This window comes from Lissotriton vulgaris, chromosome 7, assembly GCF_964263255.1.
Source record: "Lissotriton vulgaris chromosome 7, aLisVul1.2, whole genome shotgun sequence".
Taxonomy (NCBI): domain Eukaryota; kingdom Metazoa; phylum Chordata; class Amphibia; order Caudata; family Salamandridae; genus Lissotriton; species Lissotriton vulgaris.
This window is the reverse complement of record NC_141695.1, coordinates 1,746,322,892-1,746,339,157: the sequence shown is the minus strand read 5'-3', so window position 1 is coordinate 1,746,339,157 and position 16,266 is coordinate 1,746,322,892. Positions and strand designations below refer to the sequence as shown.

At 50.5% G+C, this 16,266-nt stretch overlaps 1 protein-coding gene across 1 annotated transcript in view; it reads left to right on the top strand.

Moving 5' to 3' along the window:
* GRIK5 (glutamate ionotropic receptor kainate type subunit 5) overlaps positions 1-16,266 on the top strand; it is a 396,169-nt gene that overhangs the window by 322,207 nt on the left and 57,696 nt on the right. Inside the window, exon 14 of the mRNA XM_086929097.1 lies at positions 12,905-13,078. Within this exon, the coding sequence (XP_086785223.1) occupies positions 12,905-13,078 (174 nt within the window). The remainder of the gene's footprint in view (positions 1-12,904; positions 13,079-16,266) is intronic.

Genomic DNA, 16,266 nt, shown 5'->3' with positions numbered 1-16,266 from the left:
CCGGAACTCTTCTCATCGAGCCGCCTGCAGCATCTCCTGCTCCAAGCACCATCGACCAGCGTGACGAAACCCGACACATCTTCGACCCTGTGCACCCGCTTCCTGTGGGTGAGGTAACTCAGCTCCGCCGGTGCTCCTGCACTGGTACACATCCCAAGGGCCTGTGTTTTAAGTTTCAGCTCCGTAGGTCACTCGGAAGGTTCCTAACTTTCTAACTTTGTGCTTTTTACGCACCATAGACTTTGTATTGAGAAGTGCGTGCACTTTGGACACTGCACCCGAGTCCCGTGGGCCTTTCCCGACTTAGCTAACTCCAGTCTCGAATATCTCCAGCGATTCCCAAGGCCCTAGGCCTCTTCACTTTCCTCCTGGTATCCCTTATACCACTTATTTAGTATATGGTTTAGGTGGCCCCTAGGGCTCATCCATATTGTGCAACTTTTGTGTATTTTAAACTGTCTTGTGATTTTACGCTTGTGCTTCTGTGCTCATAAAGAGTCCAGGGGATTTTATAGTTAATAAATCAATATATATTTTCAATATATATCTGTGTGGTGTCCCTTTCATTTGGTATTCAGGGGGGTTGTGTATGGTATAACAGCTGGCTTCACATGCCTTTCAGAGTTTAGCCTAAGACTGCTTTGTCCACGTTACCACTAGGATAACTGGTCTACAAGGTTGAATTACAACCATCATCATAAGGGTTGCTTGGCATGGTACAAAGTGATCACTAAGAACTAGTGAGCATTATATACCAGGCCAACTTCTCACATTGGTGAGCAGCGGATTGGGATCTGAGCTTGCTGTTGTTTTACCATTACAATCTTTGAGATTATCATCTGAAAGATCACACAGGTACCTGCTAGGTACATATAAAACAAGACTAGTATACTTAAGTTCTACTGAACTTAGTTGTTGTAGAGCAAAGGGAGTAGCACACCCTAGCTACAACTACTAGATAGGTTTAGTAGGTAAACACCAGTGTAGGTAGATTGCAACACATCCACCCACACTAGAGCAATGTCTGGAGCAGAGGGGTCCAGTGGACTTACTCCTGTTGAGAGTGACCCTCCAAGGGCACCATCCAAATTTGCTATTTTTCCCTTTAAGGAATTAAGACAGCTTTGTGTCTTAAGGGGTCTGAAGACAGGGCCTTCCCCTACTACAGACCACCTAAGAGAGCTCTTGGATCAGTCTGAGGCTCTAAAGACCTCTAAAGCAAACCCCACAGGGAATGCTGAAGGAGGCCATCCTTCAGAGGATGACACTGTAGACACCCCTGCCCCTATCATCCTGGTAGATGAGGAAGCCTCCACCACTGGAGCTCCTCAGGTAGAGGTAGAGGAAGAAGAAGAGGAGGAGGAGGTGGAAAGCAGTGAGTCAGATGATGACAGAGATAGTCAGGTGCTGGTCAGTAGACTGAACCAGGCTAACTTAAGTCAACTTGGGAATGAATCAGGTAACAACCCATTCAGACCCTCAGGTGGACTTAACCAGGGCCATAGGAGGAGGAGGCATCACTCAGGTGAATCCAATACCTCCCATGTCTCTAGAGGCTCTCATGGTCACTCCAGGAAGGAGATGACTAGCCCTCAGAGAAGGGAACATGAGGCCAAGATGAGAGAGGCTGAGCTTAGGATCCAGAGGCAAGAATTAGAGGTTGCCCTGGCTAAGGAGAAACTTGCTAGAGCAAGACAGCCTAGAGAGAGTGGGGTAATAGAACCCACTGGTGGCAGCAATATCCACAAGGATAAAGACAGGTCCTTTGATACAAGAAACCTGAGTAAGATTGTGCCCCCCTACAAAGCTGGGGATGATATCCATAAATGGATTACTGCAATGGAGAGAGCCTGCAGAGTACAGCAGATCCCTCAGGAGCAGTGGGCAGCAATCTTGTGGCTCTCCTTTGAAGGTAGAGGCAGAGACAGACTCCTCACAGTTAGTGATGAGGATTCTAGAAACTACATGGTCCTGAAGAGTGCTCTGATTGATGGGTTAGGCTTAACCACTGAACAGTACAGGTTAATGTTCAGAGATACCCAGAAGACACAGACTCAGGACTGGTCTGAATTTGTTGAGTGTGCCACTAAGGCTCTGGAGGGCTGGTTGCTGGGAAGTAAGGTTACTGACTATACAGGATTGTATAATTTAATTATGAGAGAGCAAATCTTAAGTAATTGTCAAAATCAGCTTCTACATCAGCACCTGGTTGACTCTGATCTGACCTCCCCACAAGAATTGGGTAGGAGGGCAGACAAATGGGTCAGAACCAGGATCAGGCCTAAGAACCAGGGTGGTGACCAAAAGAAAGAGACTACCAAGCCTCAAGAGAAGGGTGGGGATAAAAGTAAGGAAAAGACTTCCCCAGGGCCCCAAAACTCCAAGAATGGGGGTGGGTCCCAAGACACTTCTACATCCCAGAAAAAGCCTTATTGTCATACCTGTAAACAGGTGGGGCATTACAAAACAGATAGCTGTTGTCCCAAGAATGGCAATAAGGAGAATATACCTCCAGGTAAGGCTCCAACACCTCCTGTCACTGTTAGCAGTGGTCCCCCAGGTGGTGGGAGCACCCCCAAGAATTTGGGTGGGTTTACTTTTGGAGGACAGGTGGACTCTGGCCTATCCAGGTCCCCTAACCCAGATACTCTTGTCTATGAGACTGGCATGGGGTTTGCCAATTTCACTGCTTGCCCAAACACTTTGAGCAAGTATAGACAGGAGCCCCTCATCAATGGTTTGAAAGTTGAGGCCTTCAGAGACACAGGGGCTAGCATCACCATGGTGGCTGAATGTCTAGTCCCCTCAAGGCAACTTTTACCTGATGCCAAATATCAGGTGACAAACATTGATGGCATGGAAACCAATCATCCCATGGCAGTAGTCAATCTTAGCTGGGGAGGTGTCACTGGCCCAAAGAGAGTGGCAGTGTCAGCAAACTTGCCTGTAGATTGCCTACTGGGAAATGATTTGGAAATCTCAGCCTGGGCTGAGGTTGAACAGCAAACCCATTCTAGAATGGTAAATCTCCATGGAAAGGTTAGTGGGGCTGTAATGGCTACAGCCCCAATTCAAGATGTCCTTCCTGAAAAGGTTGGGAGGGCTGAGCAAACCTCAGCCCCATCTTTAGATAACTTCCCTCCTGGAAAGAGTAGCAGGGCTGTACTAGTAACAGCCCATACCCAAACTGAGTCTCCTCCTGAAAAGGTTGGTGGGGCTGTGATGGCCACAGCCCAAACTCAAACCGATACCTGGGTAGTGAAGCCTGAAATGATGGATCACTCCACCCAAACAGAGAGCATTGAGGAGGAAGAGAAATCTCCCTCCCACCAGACTTTAGGAAAGGATCAGCCTCCTCAGGGAACTGATCTTACCCCTGATGAAGGAACTGTCCCAGAGGTTGTTAGGCCTGGCCTGACAGAGCCTCTGATGGCAGTGGACCCTTCTCAGGAGGGACCCAGTCTGGAGCAGGTAACCTGCCCCTCTCTACCTTGCCTTACTCAGCCCAGGGCTGCAGAGGACAAGAAGGACAGTGAGACCCAAAGGGCCCCCTGTCAAATAAAGCACCCCCATCAGCAGATTAGGGGCACCGAAACTAGTAGCCCTAGTGAGGTGCAAGCTTTAAAAACTCCTGAGGGATCCCCCTTAAAAGTAGTTAGGGACCTCCCCCAGATGGATATTGTTGGGCACAGCCAAACCTGGGACCCTAAGGGCCCAAACCTGACCTGTCCCTCCAGTAAGCCAAACAGAGGGACCCAGCCTCCAGCTTTAGGTAGCCGGAGGTTGACCCTGAGAGCACAGTGCAACTCAGTCAGAGAAAGAAAGGCACACATGGTGGAGAGTGATTGGAGGAAGCTGAGCCCTACAGAGGAAACTCACTTCAGTACTCCATCTCAACACCAGCCTTTGACTTTGCAAAGACACACCACAGGTAGAGATTCCCTATGGTGGAGACCCTCAGATACCCTTAGGGTGAGGGATTGCTTAGTGGACCATGAAACAGGGGGTTACCAAGCCAGAGCTGGTACTTCCTTATATGGCCACTTAGGCAATATAGGCTTACCTGGTCAAGGATAGCCTTATCTCCTTTCGTTTGGGGGGGGGTTATGTAGGAAGGTGGATATCTGACTATGGTTACCCCCAAACTTTTTGCCTGGTGTTTAGCTGGTTTTTGTCTTAGTTGGCCTGGGATCCTGCTATTCAGGGCCCCAGGCTGATTGCTCTCTCCTTAAAATGGACTCCATGTACCTTAGGTGCATAACACAATTGGAATTGGTCCACCTTATAGGCCCCTGTAACAGTGTACCATAGGTACCCAGGGCATAGGTGTAGCCAAGGCCTGCCAGGGGCTGCAGCATGTATTGTGCCACCCCTGGCCTGGCCTCCATATTTGACACAACTGGCTGATCACTCAGCTGGGGTAAGTTGGTGTAATCACCTCTTACTTAGGTACAGTATGTCTGTGCCTAACCCTAAACTGGACACATATGTTCCTATCAGCCACTCCTATGGAAGGCCTCATCAATCCTGGAGGCAGAGTGCTTGGAAATATGTGAGATGGTGCTCTAGCATGAGCTGAGCCTGTCTGCAGCTGTCGGGAACCACTCCCTAAGCTGTTCCGGGATATTGCCATACCATATACTCTTAAGTGCATTATAATCCTCGCGGTTAAATGCTATCTTTGGTTTGGCTTTATCAAAACATGTCGAGTAAGGTGTCATACGAATTGGAATACTATCCCCTCGCCAATTCTGGCGACGGGGATAGCATTCCACCCTTCTAGAGGGACACGACATGTGTGTAGCCTTAACCCCGGTTAAAGTTAAACAGAGCCTCAGCTTCACAAAATGGACGCTGCCACCACAGACACAAGTCTGGCCTCCTGCTGCTGACCGAAACTCGGCAGATGGTGGCCTGGACAAAGGGTTTCCTGCCTTGGGAGGTGCGAGCACCACCCCAGACAGGATTTTGTGTATTGGGTAGGACAGGGCTGAATAGAATCAGACATGCCCGGGGCACACAAGGTGTCCCCGTGCATAGGCCAGCCCAAACCGGTTCTGGGGCCTTCCAGCCCCAGTCCTGGCGCGGAGCTGGACAAAGGAAAGGGGGTGTAACCGCCCCCCTTCCTGGTTCCTCCCAGAGGAGGGACCTAGTAGGTGATCCACCCCCTAGATTGGAATAAGAGGGGGAGCAGTGCCATTGCAGATCAGATCATCCCGAAATCAACTTAAAACTAAGAAGAAGACTGGACTTCGACATTCTGCTGCACAGAAGACTGAAGAAGAATCTCCCTTGTGGCCAAGGAGTGACCACCCTGTGAACACAGGCACCAACCAGCAACTCGACGTCTGCTTTGCCGCCGCCTCCCGCCGGAGACCGAGCCCAGAGCCCGACAAGAACCAGACTCCCAGACCTCTCAGAGCCCGATCCACAGTCCCTGCGAAGAAGGGACCCGTGGAGGCACCGAGTGACGTGGGACCGGACCTCTTGAAAGACACCCGAAAAGCTGACTGCGCAGCTTCTGAGGCATCCTCGACGTTGTGCTTTGGGGATTGAGAACCCCCACCACCGAGCAGCCCTTGCACCGAAGATCAGCCCTCCAGCATCTCCACGATCTGCGTGGGGCCCTTTTGCATTGTGCCACTCGACGCGCCATCCCGGCCACTAGCCACGCGGCCAGCGGCCATCTTGGCGACGAACCCGAAGATTTAAACAGCAGGTCTGGTTGCTCCAGACCTACCCAAGCTCCTGTGAAAAGGAGCACCCGCTCTGACCTTGCTGGTCCGAGTGAACAGCATCTTTCAACTTCTGCGTGGCTTGCATTTGCCAAGGCCTGTTTGCTCCAATCAGGTCGCCGACACCGCCAACAGCGAGAAGCCTACGTGGGACAGCTCGTGACCGACTCCTGGACGTCCTCGACCCCGGGTATCCACGTGGCTGCAGAAAGAAGCTACCCGACAACGCCTGTTTGCACCCGACATCACCTGGTTCCACTCTGGTTCCACGGCAGTCACTGGCTAGTGACTTTGAACACTGTCCCCTCTGCTTTCAGGTCTTCACATCTACAGATCCACCCTTGGATCCACCGGAACTCTTCTCATCGAGCCGCCTGCAGCATCTCCTGCTCCAAGCACCATCGACCAGCGTGACGAAACCCGACACATCTTCGACCCTGTGCACCCGCTTCCTGTGGGTGAGGTAACTCAGCTCCGCCGGTGCTCCTGCACTGGTACACATCCCAAGGGCCTGTGTTTTAAGTTTCAGCTCCGTAGGTCACTCGGAAGGTTCCTAACTTTCTAACTTTGTGCTTTTTACGCACCATAGACTTTGTATTGAGAAGTGCGTGCACTTTGGACACTGCACCCGAGTCCCGTGGGCCTTTCCCGACTTAGCTAACTCCAGTCTCGAATATCTCCAGCGATTCCCAAGGCCCTAGGCCTCTTCACTTTCCTCCTGGTATCCCTTATACCACTTATTTAGTATATGGTTTAGGTGGCCCCTAGGGCTCATCCATATTGTGCAACTTTTGTGTATTTTAAACTGTCTTGTGATTTTACGCTTGTGCTTCTGTGCTCATAAAGAGTCCAGGGGATTTTATAGTTAATAAATCAATATATATTTTCAATATATATCTGTGTGGTGTCCCTTTCATTTGGTATTCAGGGGGGTTGTGTATGGTATAACAGCTGGCTTCACATGCCTTTCAGAGTTTAGCCTAAGACTGCTTTGTCCACGTTACCACTAGGATAACTGGTCTACAAGGTTGAATTACAACCATCATCATAAGGGTTGCTTGGCATGGTACAAAGTGATCACTAAGAACTAGTGAGCATTATATACCAGGCCAACTTCTCACACTGACCTAGAGACATCTCTATCCAGGCCATCCTCAAAGCTGACCTAGAGACATCTCTATCCAGGCCATCCTCAACGCTGACCTGGAGACATGTCTAACCAGGCCATCCTCAAGACTGACCTAGAGACATCTCTATCCAGGCCATCCTCAAAGCTGACCTAGAGACATCTCTATCCAGGCCATCCTCAACGCTGACCTAGAGACATCTCTATCCAGGCCATCCTCAACGCTGACCTAGAGACATGTCTATCCAGGCCATGCTCAACGCTGACCTGGAGACATGTCTAACCAGGCCATCCTTAACGCTGACCTAGAGACATGGCTATCCAGGCCATCCTCAAAGCTGACCTAGAGACATCTCTATCCAGGCCACCCTCAACGCTGACCTAGAGACATGTCTAACCAGGCCATCCTCAACGCTGACCTGGAGACATGGCTATCCAGGCCATCCTCAAAGCTGACCTGGAGACATGCCTATCCAGGCCATCCTCAACGCTGACCTGGAGACATGGCTATCCAGGCCATCCTCAAAGCTGACCTGGAGACATGGCTATCCAGGCCATCCTCAACGCTGACCTGGAGACATGCCTGTCCAGGCCATCCTCAAAGCTGACCTGGAGACATGCCTATCCAGGCCATCCTCAACGCTGACCTAGAGACATGTCTATCCAGGCCATCCTCAAAGCTGACCTGGAGACATGCCTGTCCAGGCCATCCTCAAAGCTGACCTGGAGACATGCCTATCCAGGCCATCCTTAACGCTGACCTAGAGACATGTCTAACCAGGCCATCCTCAACGCTGACTTGGAGACATGGCTATCCAGGCCATCCTCAAAGCTGACCTAGAGACATCTCTATCCAGGCCACCCTCAACGCTGACCTAGAGACATCTCTATCCAGGCCATCCTTAACGCTGACCTAGAGACATGTCTATCCAGGCCATCCTCAAAGCTGACCTGGAGACATGTCTATCCAGGCCATCCTCAACGCTGACCCGGAGACATGTCTATCCAGGCCATCCTCAAAGCTGACCTGGAGACATGTCTATCCAGGCCATGCTCAACGCTGACCTGGAGACATCTCTATCCAGGCCATCCTCAACGCTGACCCGGGGATATGTCTATCCAGGGCATCCTCAACGCTGACCTGGAGACATGTCTATCCAGGCCAAATTCAACCCTGACCCGGGGATATGTCTATCCAGGCCATCCTCAACGCTGATCTGGAGACAAGCCTACCCAGGCCATCCTCAACGCTGACCTAGAGATATGTCTATCCAGGCCTTTATAAACGCTGACCTAGAGACATGTCTATCCAGGTAATCATCAAAGTTGACCTAGAGATATATCTATCCAGGCCTTTCTAAACGCTGACCTGGAGACATGTCTTTCCGGGCCATTCCAAACGCTGACCTGGAGACATGTCTATCCAGGCCTTTCTAAAGGCTGACCTAGAGACAGGTCTATCCAGGCCCTCCTCATAGCTAACCTAGAGATATGTCTATTCAGGCCTTTCTAAACGCTGACCTGGAGACATGTCTATCCAGGCCATCCTCAATGCTGACCTAGAGATATGTCTTTCCGGGCCATTCCAAACGCTGACCTGGAGACATGTCTATCCGGGCCTTTCTAAACGCTGACCTGGAGACATGTCTACCCAGGCCATCCACATTGCTGACCTAGAGATATGTCTATCCAGGCCTTTCTAAACGCTGACCTGGCGACATGTCTAACCAGGCCATCCTCAACGCTGACCTGGAGACATGGCTATCCAGGCCATCCTCAAAGCTGACCTAGAGACATCTCTATCCAGGCCATCCTCAACGCTGACCTGGAGACATGGCTATCCAGGCCATCCTCAACGCTGACCTGGAGACATGTCTATCCAGGCCATCCTCAACACTGACCCGGGGATATGTCTATCCAGGCCATACTCAAAGCTTACTTAGAGACATGCCTGTCCAGGCCATCCTCAACGCTGACCTGGAGACATGCCTATCCAGGCCATCCTCAACGCTGACCTGGAGACATGCCTGTCCAGGCCATCCTCAACGCTGACCTGGAGACATGCCTGTCCAGGCCATCCTCAAAGCTGACCTGGAGACATGGCTATCCAGGCCACCCTCAACGCTGACCTAGAGACATGTCTAACCAGGCCATCCTCAAAGCTGACCTGGAGACATGGCTATCCAGGCCACCCTCAACGCTGACCTAGAGACATGTCTAACCAGGCCATCCTCAAAGCTGACCTGGAGACATGGCTATCCAGGCCACCCTCAACGCTGACCTAGAGACATGTCTAACCAGGCCATCCTCAAAGCTGACCTGGAGACATGGCTATCCAGGCCACCCTCAACGCTGACCTAGAGACATGTCTAACCAGGCCATCCTCAAAGCTGACCTGGAGACATGCCTATCCAGGCCATCCTCAAAGCTGACCTGGAGACATGGCTATCCAGGCCACCCTCAACGCTGACCTGGAGACATGCCTATCCAGGCCACCCTCAACGCTGACCTGGAGACATGCCTATCCAGGCCATCCTCAACGCTGACCTGGAGACATGGCTATCCAGGCCACCCTCAAAGCTGACCTGGAGACATGCCTATCCAGGCCATCCTCAAAGCTGACCTGGAGACATGGCTATCCAGGCCATCCTCAAAGCTGACCTGGAGACATGGCTATCCAGGCCATCCTTAACGCTGACCTGGAGACATGGCTATCCAGGCCACCCTCAAAGCTGACCTGGAGACATGCCTATCCAGGCCATCCTCAAAGCTGACCTGGAGACATGCCTATCCAGGCCATCCTCAAAGCTGACCTGGAGACATGGCTATCCAGGCCATCCTTAACGCTGACCTGGAGACATGGCTATCCAGGCCACCCTCAACGCTGACCTGGAGACATGGCTATCCAGGCCATCCTCAAAGCTGACCTGGAGACATGGCTATCCAGGCCATCCTTAACGCTGACCTGGAGGCATGGCTATCCAGGCCACCCTCAACGCTGACCTGGAGACATGGCTATCCAGGCCATCCTCAAAGCTGACCTGGAGACATGGCTATCCAGGCCATCCTTAACGCTGACCTGGAGACATGGCTATCCAGGCCACCCTCAACGCTGACCTGGAGACATGGCTATCCAGGCCATCCTCAAAGCTGACCTGGAGACATGGCTATCCAGGCCATCCTTAACGCTGACCTGGAGACATGGCTATCCAGGCCATCCTCAAAGCTGACCTGGAGACATGGCTATCCAGGCCATCCTCAACGCTGACCCGGGGATATGTCTATCCAGGCCATCCTCAAAGCTGACCTGGAGACATGGCTATCCAGGCCACCCTCAACGCTGACCTGGAGACATGTTTATCCGGGCTGGTGAGAAGCTCAATGAACTTCAACTGCTGTATGACGGTTGCTGTGACACATTTGTCCTGAAGAAAACTGTTGCTAATCAGCAGATTTCTGAACCCACTGTTATAAAATTGATTTTCTTGTCTTTGCACTTTCCTCAAGAATGTAAATTGTGACATTAATTCAGTATCGACATCCATAATGTAACAGAATGTATTCTATTATTTATAAAGCGCATAGACTCAGCGAGCATCTTGAAATGTTTTACAGCAAATAAAAGATGATTGTACATAAATATTTATATATTAGGTATGTGAAAATATGAATGAATGACGCACATGCAACTTTGGCCTCTAGAGGGGTCACCTAAGTTAAAGAACTTAAAGATATCTTGGATACATATCAACATAACACAAGTTTCTTGTTTTTAAATTGAACACAGAAAGAAAAAACACAAGCTATGTGATAAAATAGCTTTTTATATTTTAATATTCTGGAAATATTCTTCTCTGCCTGGTCTTATAGCTAGATAGATCAGGTGATTGGGGAGAGCGTAGGGTGGATGGTGGTGGGTGGTTGGTCTTACGTGCAGTGTGGGTGGCAGCATGAGATCGTGGCATGTGCTATCAATATATTAGTGGTAACGCCTGGATGGTTGAGTGCGTGGTAAGATGTTATCTTAGATGGTTAGATTGTATGACAGTTGGTTGGATGACAGGAGAGTTTGGTGGGAGGTAGGATAGCTGTATGGTAGGATGGTTGAGTGGGTGGTAAGATGTTATGTTAGTTGTGTGATGTATAGATGAATTGTAAGAGTTTAATGGGTGGGTGTAGAAAAGGATGGTTGAGTGGGTGGTAAGATGTGTTAGTTGGATGGTTTGATGGGTGGGAGACTGGCAGTATAGTGTGGTGGGTGGGAGGATGGATGGGTCTATGGAAGGGTGGTTGAGTGGGTGGTAAGATGTTATGTTAGATAGTTGAATGGTTTAATGGATGGGTGACCAGCAGGAGAGTTTGGTGTTTGGGAGGGTGGGTATGTGGCAGGATGGTTGAGTTGCTGGTGAGATGTTATGCTCTATGGTTTGATAGCAGGATGGATGGGTGAATGATGGGAGAGGTTGGTGGGTGGGAGGATGGATGAGTATAATGCAGGATGGTTGAGTAAATGGTAAGATATTGTGTTAGTTGGATGGTTTGATGGATGGGTGACTTGGCAGGATAGTGTGGTGGGTGGGAGGATGAATGGGTATGCAGTAGTATGGTTGAGTGGGTGGTAAGAAGTTATGTGAGTTGTATGGTTTGATGGATGGGTGATTGGCAGGATAGTTTGGTGGGTGGGAGCATGGATGGGTTGGAAGGGTGGTTGAGTGGGTGGTAAGATGTTGTGTTAGATAGTTGTATGGTTTGATGGAAGGGTGATTGGCAGGATAGTTTGGTGGGTGGGAGGATGGATGGGTTGGAAGGGTGGTTGAGTGGGTGGTAAGATGTTGTGTTAGATAGTTGTATGGTTTGATGGTAGGGTGACTGCCAGGATAGTTTGGTGGGTGGGAGGATGGATGGGTTGGAAGGGTGGATGAGTGGGTGGTAAGATGTTGTGTTAGATAGTTGTATGGTTTGATGGAAGGGTGACCTCCAGGATAGTTTGGTGGGTGGGAGTATGGATGGGTTGGAATGGTGGTTGAGTGGGTGGTAAGATGTTGTGTTAGATAGTTGTATGGTTTGATGGAAGGGTGATTGGCAGGATAGTTTGGTGGGTGGGAGTATGGATGGGTTGGAAGGGTGGTTGAGTGGGTAGTAAGATGTTGTGTTAGATAGTTGTATGGTTTGATGGATGGGTGATTGGCAGGATAGTTTGGTGGGTGGGAGTATGGATGGGTTGGAAGGGTGGTTGAGTGGGTGGTAAGATGTTATGTTAGTTGTATGGTTTGATGGAAGGGTGACTGCCAGGATAGTTTGGTGGGTGTGGGGATGGATGGGTTGGAAGGGTGGTTGAGTGGGTGGTAAGATGTTGCGTTAGATAGTTGTATGGTTTGATGGATGGGTGATTGGCAGGATAGTTTGGTGGGTGGGAGTATGGATGGGTTGGAAGGGTGGTTGAGTGGGTGGTAAGATGTTATGTTAGTTGTATGGTTTGATGGAAGGGTGATTGGCAGGATAGTTTGGTGGGTGTGGGGATGGATGGGTTGGAAGGGTGGTTGAGTGGGTGGTAAGATGTTGTGTTAGATAGTTGTATGGTTTGATGGATGGGTGATTGGCAGGATAGTTTGGTGGGTGGGAGTATGGATGGGTTGGAAGGGTGGTTGAGTGGGTGGTAAGATGTTATGTTAGTTGTATGGTTTGATGGAAGGGTGACTGCCAGGATAGTTTGGTGGGTGTGGGGATGGATGGGTTGGAAGGGTGGTTGAGTGGGTGGTAAGATGTTGTGTTAGATAGTTGTATTGTTTGATGGAAGGGTGACTGCCAGGATAGTTTGGTGGGTGGGAGGATGGATGGGTTGGAGGCGTGGTTGAGTGGGTGGTAAGATGTTGTGTTAGATAGTTGTATGGTTTGATGGATGGGTGACTGCCAGGATAGTTTGGTGGGTGGGAGGATGGATGGACAGCATGGTTGCACAGGCGGGTTAGCGTTTGGTGGGTTGTAATAATGTCAGGTTGTTTTGGTGCCGTTTCTCCCTGACTCCTCTCTTCTCCTTTTGCAGGCTGAGCCCCTACGAGTGGTACAACCCTCACCCTTGTCTACGAGAGCGGCACAATGTGCTGGAGAACCAGTACACCCTGGGGAACAGCCTCTGGTTCCCGGTGGGTGGCTTCATGCAGCAGGGGTCGGAGATCATGCCGCGGGCCCTGTCCACCCGCTGTGTCAGCGGGGTCTGGTAGGTGACCAGTGCCTTGTTTTATCTTCCACCCACAGTGACAGCTTGCAGTCTGTCCAAGAGACTAGAGTGCTAAGAAGGCTCGTAACTGGGGCGCGTGGTGCTATGGAAACACTGTATAACGTACCTTGAGTGGGGTCTGTGCACAGACTTTCAAAACCTGTCTCTCATATGGGAATACACACATTCCCAGAGCATCCAGCAGGGGCGGTAGAGGCACACTGGAAACTCTATGACGTGGCACTATGTAGGTCTGGATATGCTCCAAGATGGAACAGCACATATTCATCATTTAGGAGGGACAGTATACACCTCCATTAAGGAGCACTATATGCACATTAGAGCCTTCCCTGGGGGCAGGATACAGAAACTAGATCTTCTGGCAGGGCAGTATAGTACTACCAGAGCTACCAATAGGGGGCAGCATACAGAGAGTCAGTCTCCTTAAAAGGTGATGCTGTGGCAGGGGCAGTGTTCAGGCAGGTAGAGTTTCTAGCAGGGGGCAGTTGACATAGTTACAGAGCATCCAGCAAGGGTAGAACAGTCACAGCCTTCAGGAGCGGGCAGTATAAAGACCCAGGACTCTCCATACTTGGTAGAATTCACCAATGTGGCCACTTTTGTTCTAGGGTCCAGACCTATTCTATGTCCCAGTCTGACCATGATGCAGTTTATGCCCTATCGGAGCTTCCAGAAGGGGCCAGTGTATAAACAAGGCTCCCGAAGAGGACAATATTTGGAAGGGGCAGTGTATTAACTCACCAAGGCTCCTGAAGTGGGCAGTATTTGGAAGGGTCCAGTGTATAAACAAGGTTCCTGAAGAGGGCACTATACAGACGTGAGCAGGGTATGATCTCACCAGGGATCCTGAATTGTCAGTTTGCAGAAGGGGGCAGAGTAAAAACTCACAAAGGCTCCTGAAGCGGGCAGTATGCAGAAGTGAGCATGGAGTAGTATTCAGACTCTCAGAGCCTCCAGCAGGGGGTAGTATACAGACTCTTAGAGCAACCAGTAGGGGGTAGTATACAGACCCTTCGTACCTCCAGCAGGGGGTAGTATATAGACCCTTCGTACCTCCAGCAGGGAGTAGTATACATTCTCTCAGAGCCTCCAGCAGGGGTAGTATACAGACTCTTAGAGCCTCCAGCAGGGGGTAGTATACAGAACCTCAGAGCCTCCAGCAGGGGGTAGTACACAGACTCTCAGAGCCTCCAGCAGGGGTTGTTTACAGACTCTCAGAGCTTCCAGCAGGGGGCAGTATACATAACCTCAGAGCCTCCAGCAGGGGGTAGTACACAGACTCTCAGAGCCTCCAGCAGGGGTTGTTTACAGACTCTCAGAGCTTCCAGCAGGGGGCAGTATACATAACCTCAGAGCCTCCAGCAGGGGGTAGTATACAGACCTTCAAAGCCTTCAATAGGCGTAGTATACAGACTCAGAGCCTCCAGCAGGGGTAGTATATAGACTCTCAGACCCACCGGCAGGGGGTAGTATACAGAGTCTCAAATCCTTCAGCAGGGAGTAGTATGTAGGCTCTCAGAGCCTCCAGCAGGGGGTAGTATACAGATTCTTAGAGCCTCCAGCAGGGGGTAGTGTACAGAACCTCAGAGCCTCCAGCAGGGGGTAGTACACAGACTCTCAGAGCCTCCAGCAGGGGTTGTTTACAGACTCTCAGAGCTTCCAGCAGGGGGCAGTATACATAACCTCAGAGCCTCCAGGAGGGGGTAGTATACAGACCTTCAAAGCCTTTAACAGGCGTAGTATAGAGACCCTCAGAGCCTCTGGCAGGGGGTGGGATAAAGATACAAAGAGCCTCCAGTAGGGAGAAGTATACAGACCCAGAGCCTCCAGCAGTGCTAGTTTACAGACTCTCAGAGCCTTCTGCACGGCGTAGTATGCAGAATTTCAGAGACGCTAGCAATGGGAATTGTGTAGAATTACAGAGCCTCCAGTAGGGAGTAGTATGCAGCACCTTAGAGTCTCCAGCAGGGGGTAGTGCACATGCATGCTCTCAGAGCTTCCAACAGGGAGTTATATACAGACCCTCAGAGCCTCCAGCAGTGGTAGTATACAGATCCTCAAAGCCTCCAGAAGGGGAAGTATACAGACCCTCAGAGCCTCCAGCAGGGGAAGTATACAGACCCTCAGAGCCTCCAGCAGGGGAAGTATACAGACCCTCAGAGCCTCCAGCAGGGGTAGTATACAGATCCTCAAAGCCTCCAGAAGGGGTAGTATACAGACCTTCAGAGCCTCCAGCAGCGGGTAGTTTCCTTGGGGTATGGGATTGACGCTGTCCTCCAGCATGGGGTTGATGTCCTTCTAGGGTGTGGGACTTCACTGAAGTCCTCCTGTGGTATGAGATTTAATTTCCATTGAGGTATGAGTCAGAGGTTATCCTACAGTATGTGACTGAAGTTTCCCCAAGATTTAGAATTTAATTTCCGCTGGCGTAAGAGATTGCAGTTCCACTGTAGTAGAGTACTGAAGTTCCTCTACCTCAGAGCATGGGATTGAAGTTTTCCTGGGGCATAGGATAGACGTTTCCCCAGGTTATGGGATCAAAGTTCTCCTGGGGCATGGATTGACGTTCTCCTAGGTTATGGGATTAAAGTTCTCATGGGATGTGGGATAGACGTTCTCCTGGGTTATGGGATTGAAGTTCTCTTGGGTCATGGAATTGAAGTTCTCATGGGATGTGGGATTAAAGTTCCCCTGAGGCATGTGATCGAAGTTCTCTTGGGTCATAGAATTGAGGTTCTCATGGGATGTTGGATTGAAGTTCTCTTGGGTCATGGATTGAAGTTCTCATGGGATGTGGGATTAAAGTTCCCCTGAGGCATGGGATTGAAGTTCTCTTGGGTCATAGAATTGAGGTTCTTATGGGATGTGGGATTGCAGTTCTCCTGGGGCATGGGATTGAAGTTCTCATGGGATGTGGGATTGCAGTTCTCCTGGGGCATGGGATTGCAGTTCTCCTGGGGCATGGGATTGAAGTTCTCATGGGATGTGGGATTGAGGTTCTCCTGGGGCATGGGATTGAAGTTCTCCTGGGTCATGGGATTGAAGTTCTCCTGGGTCGTGGGATTGAAGTTCTCATGGGATGTGGGATTGAAGTTCTCCTGGGCCATGGGTTCTCCTGGGTCGTGGGATTGAAGTTCTCATGGGATGTGGGATTGAAGTTCTCCTGG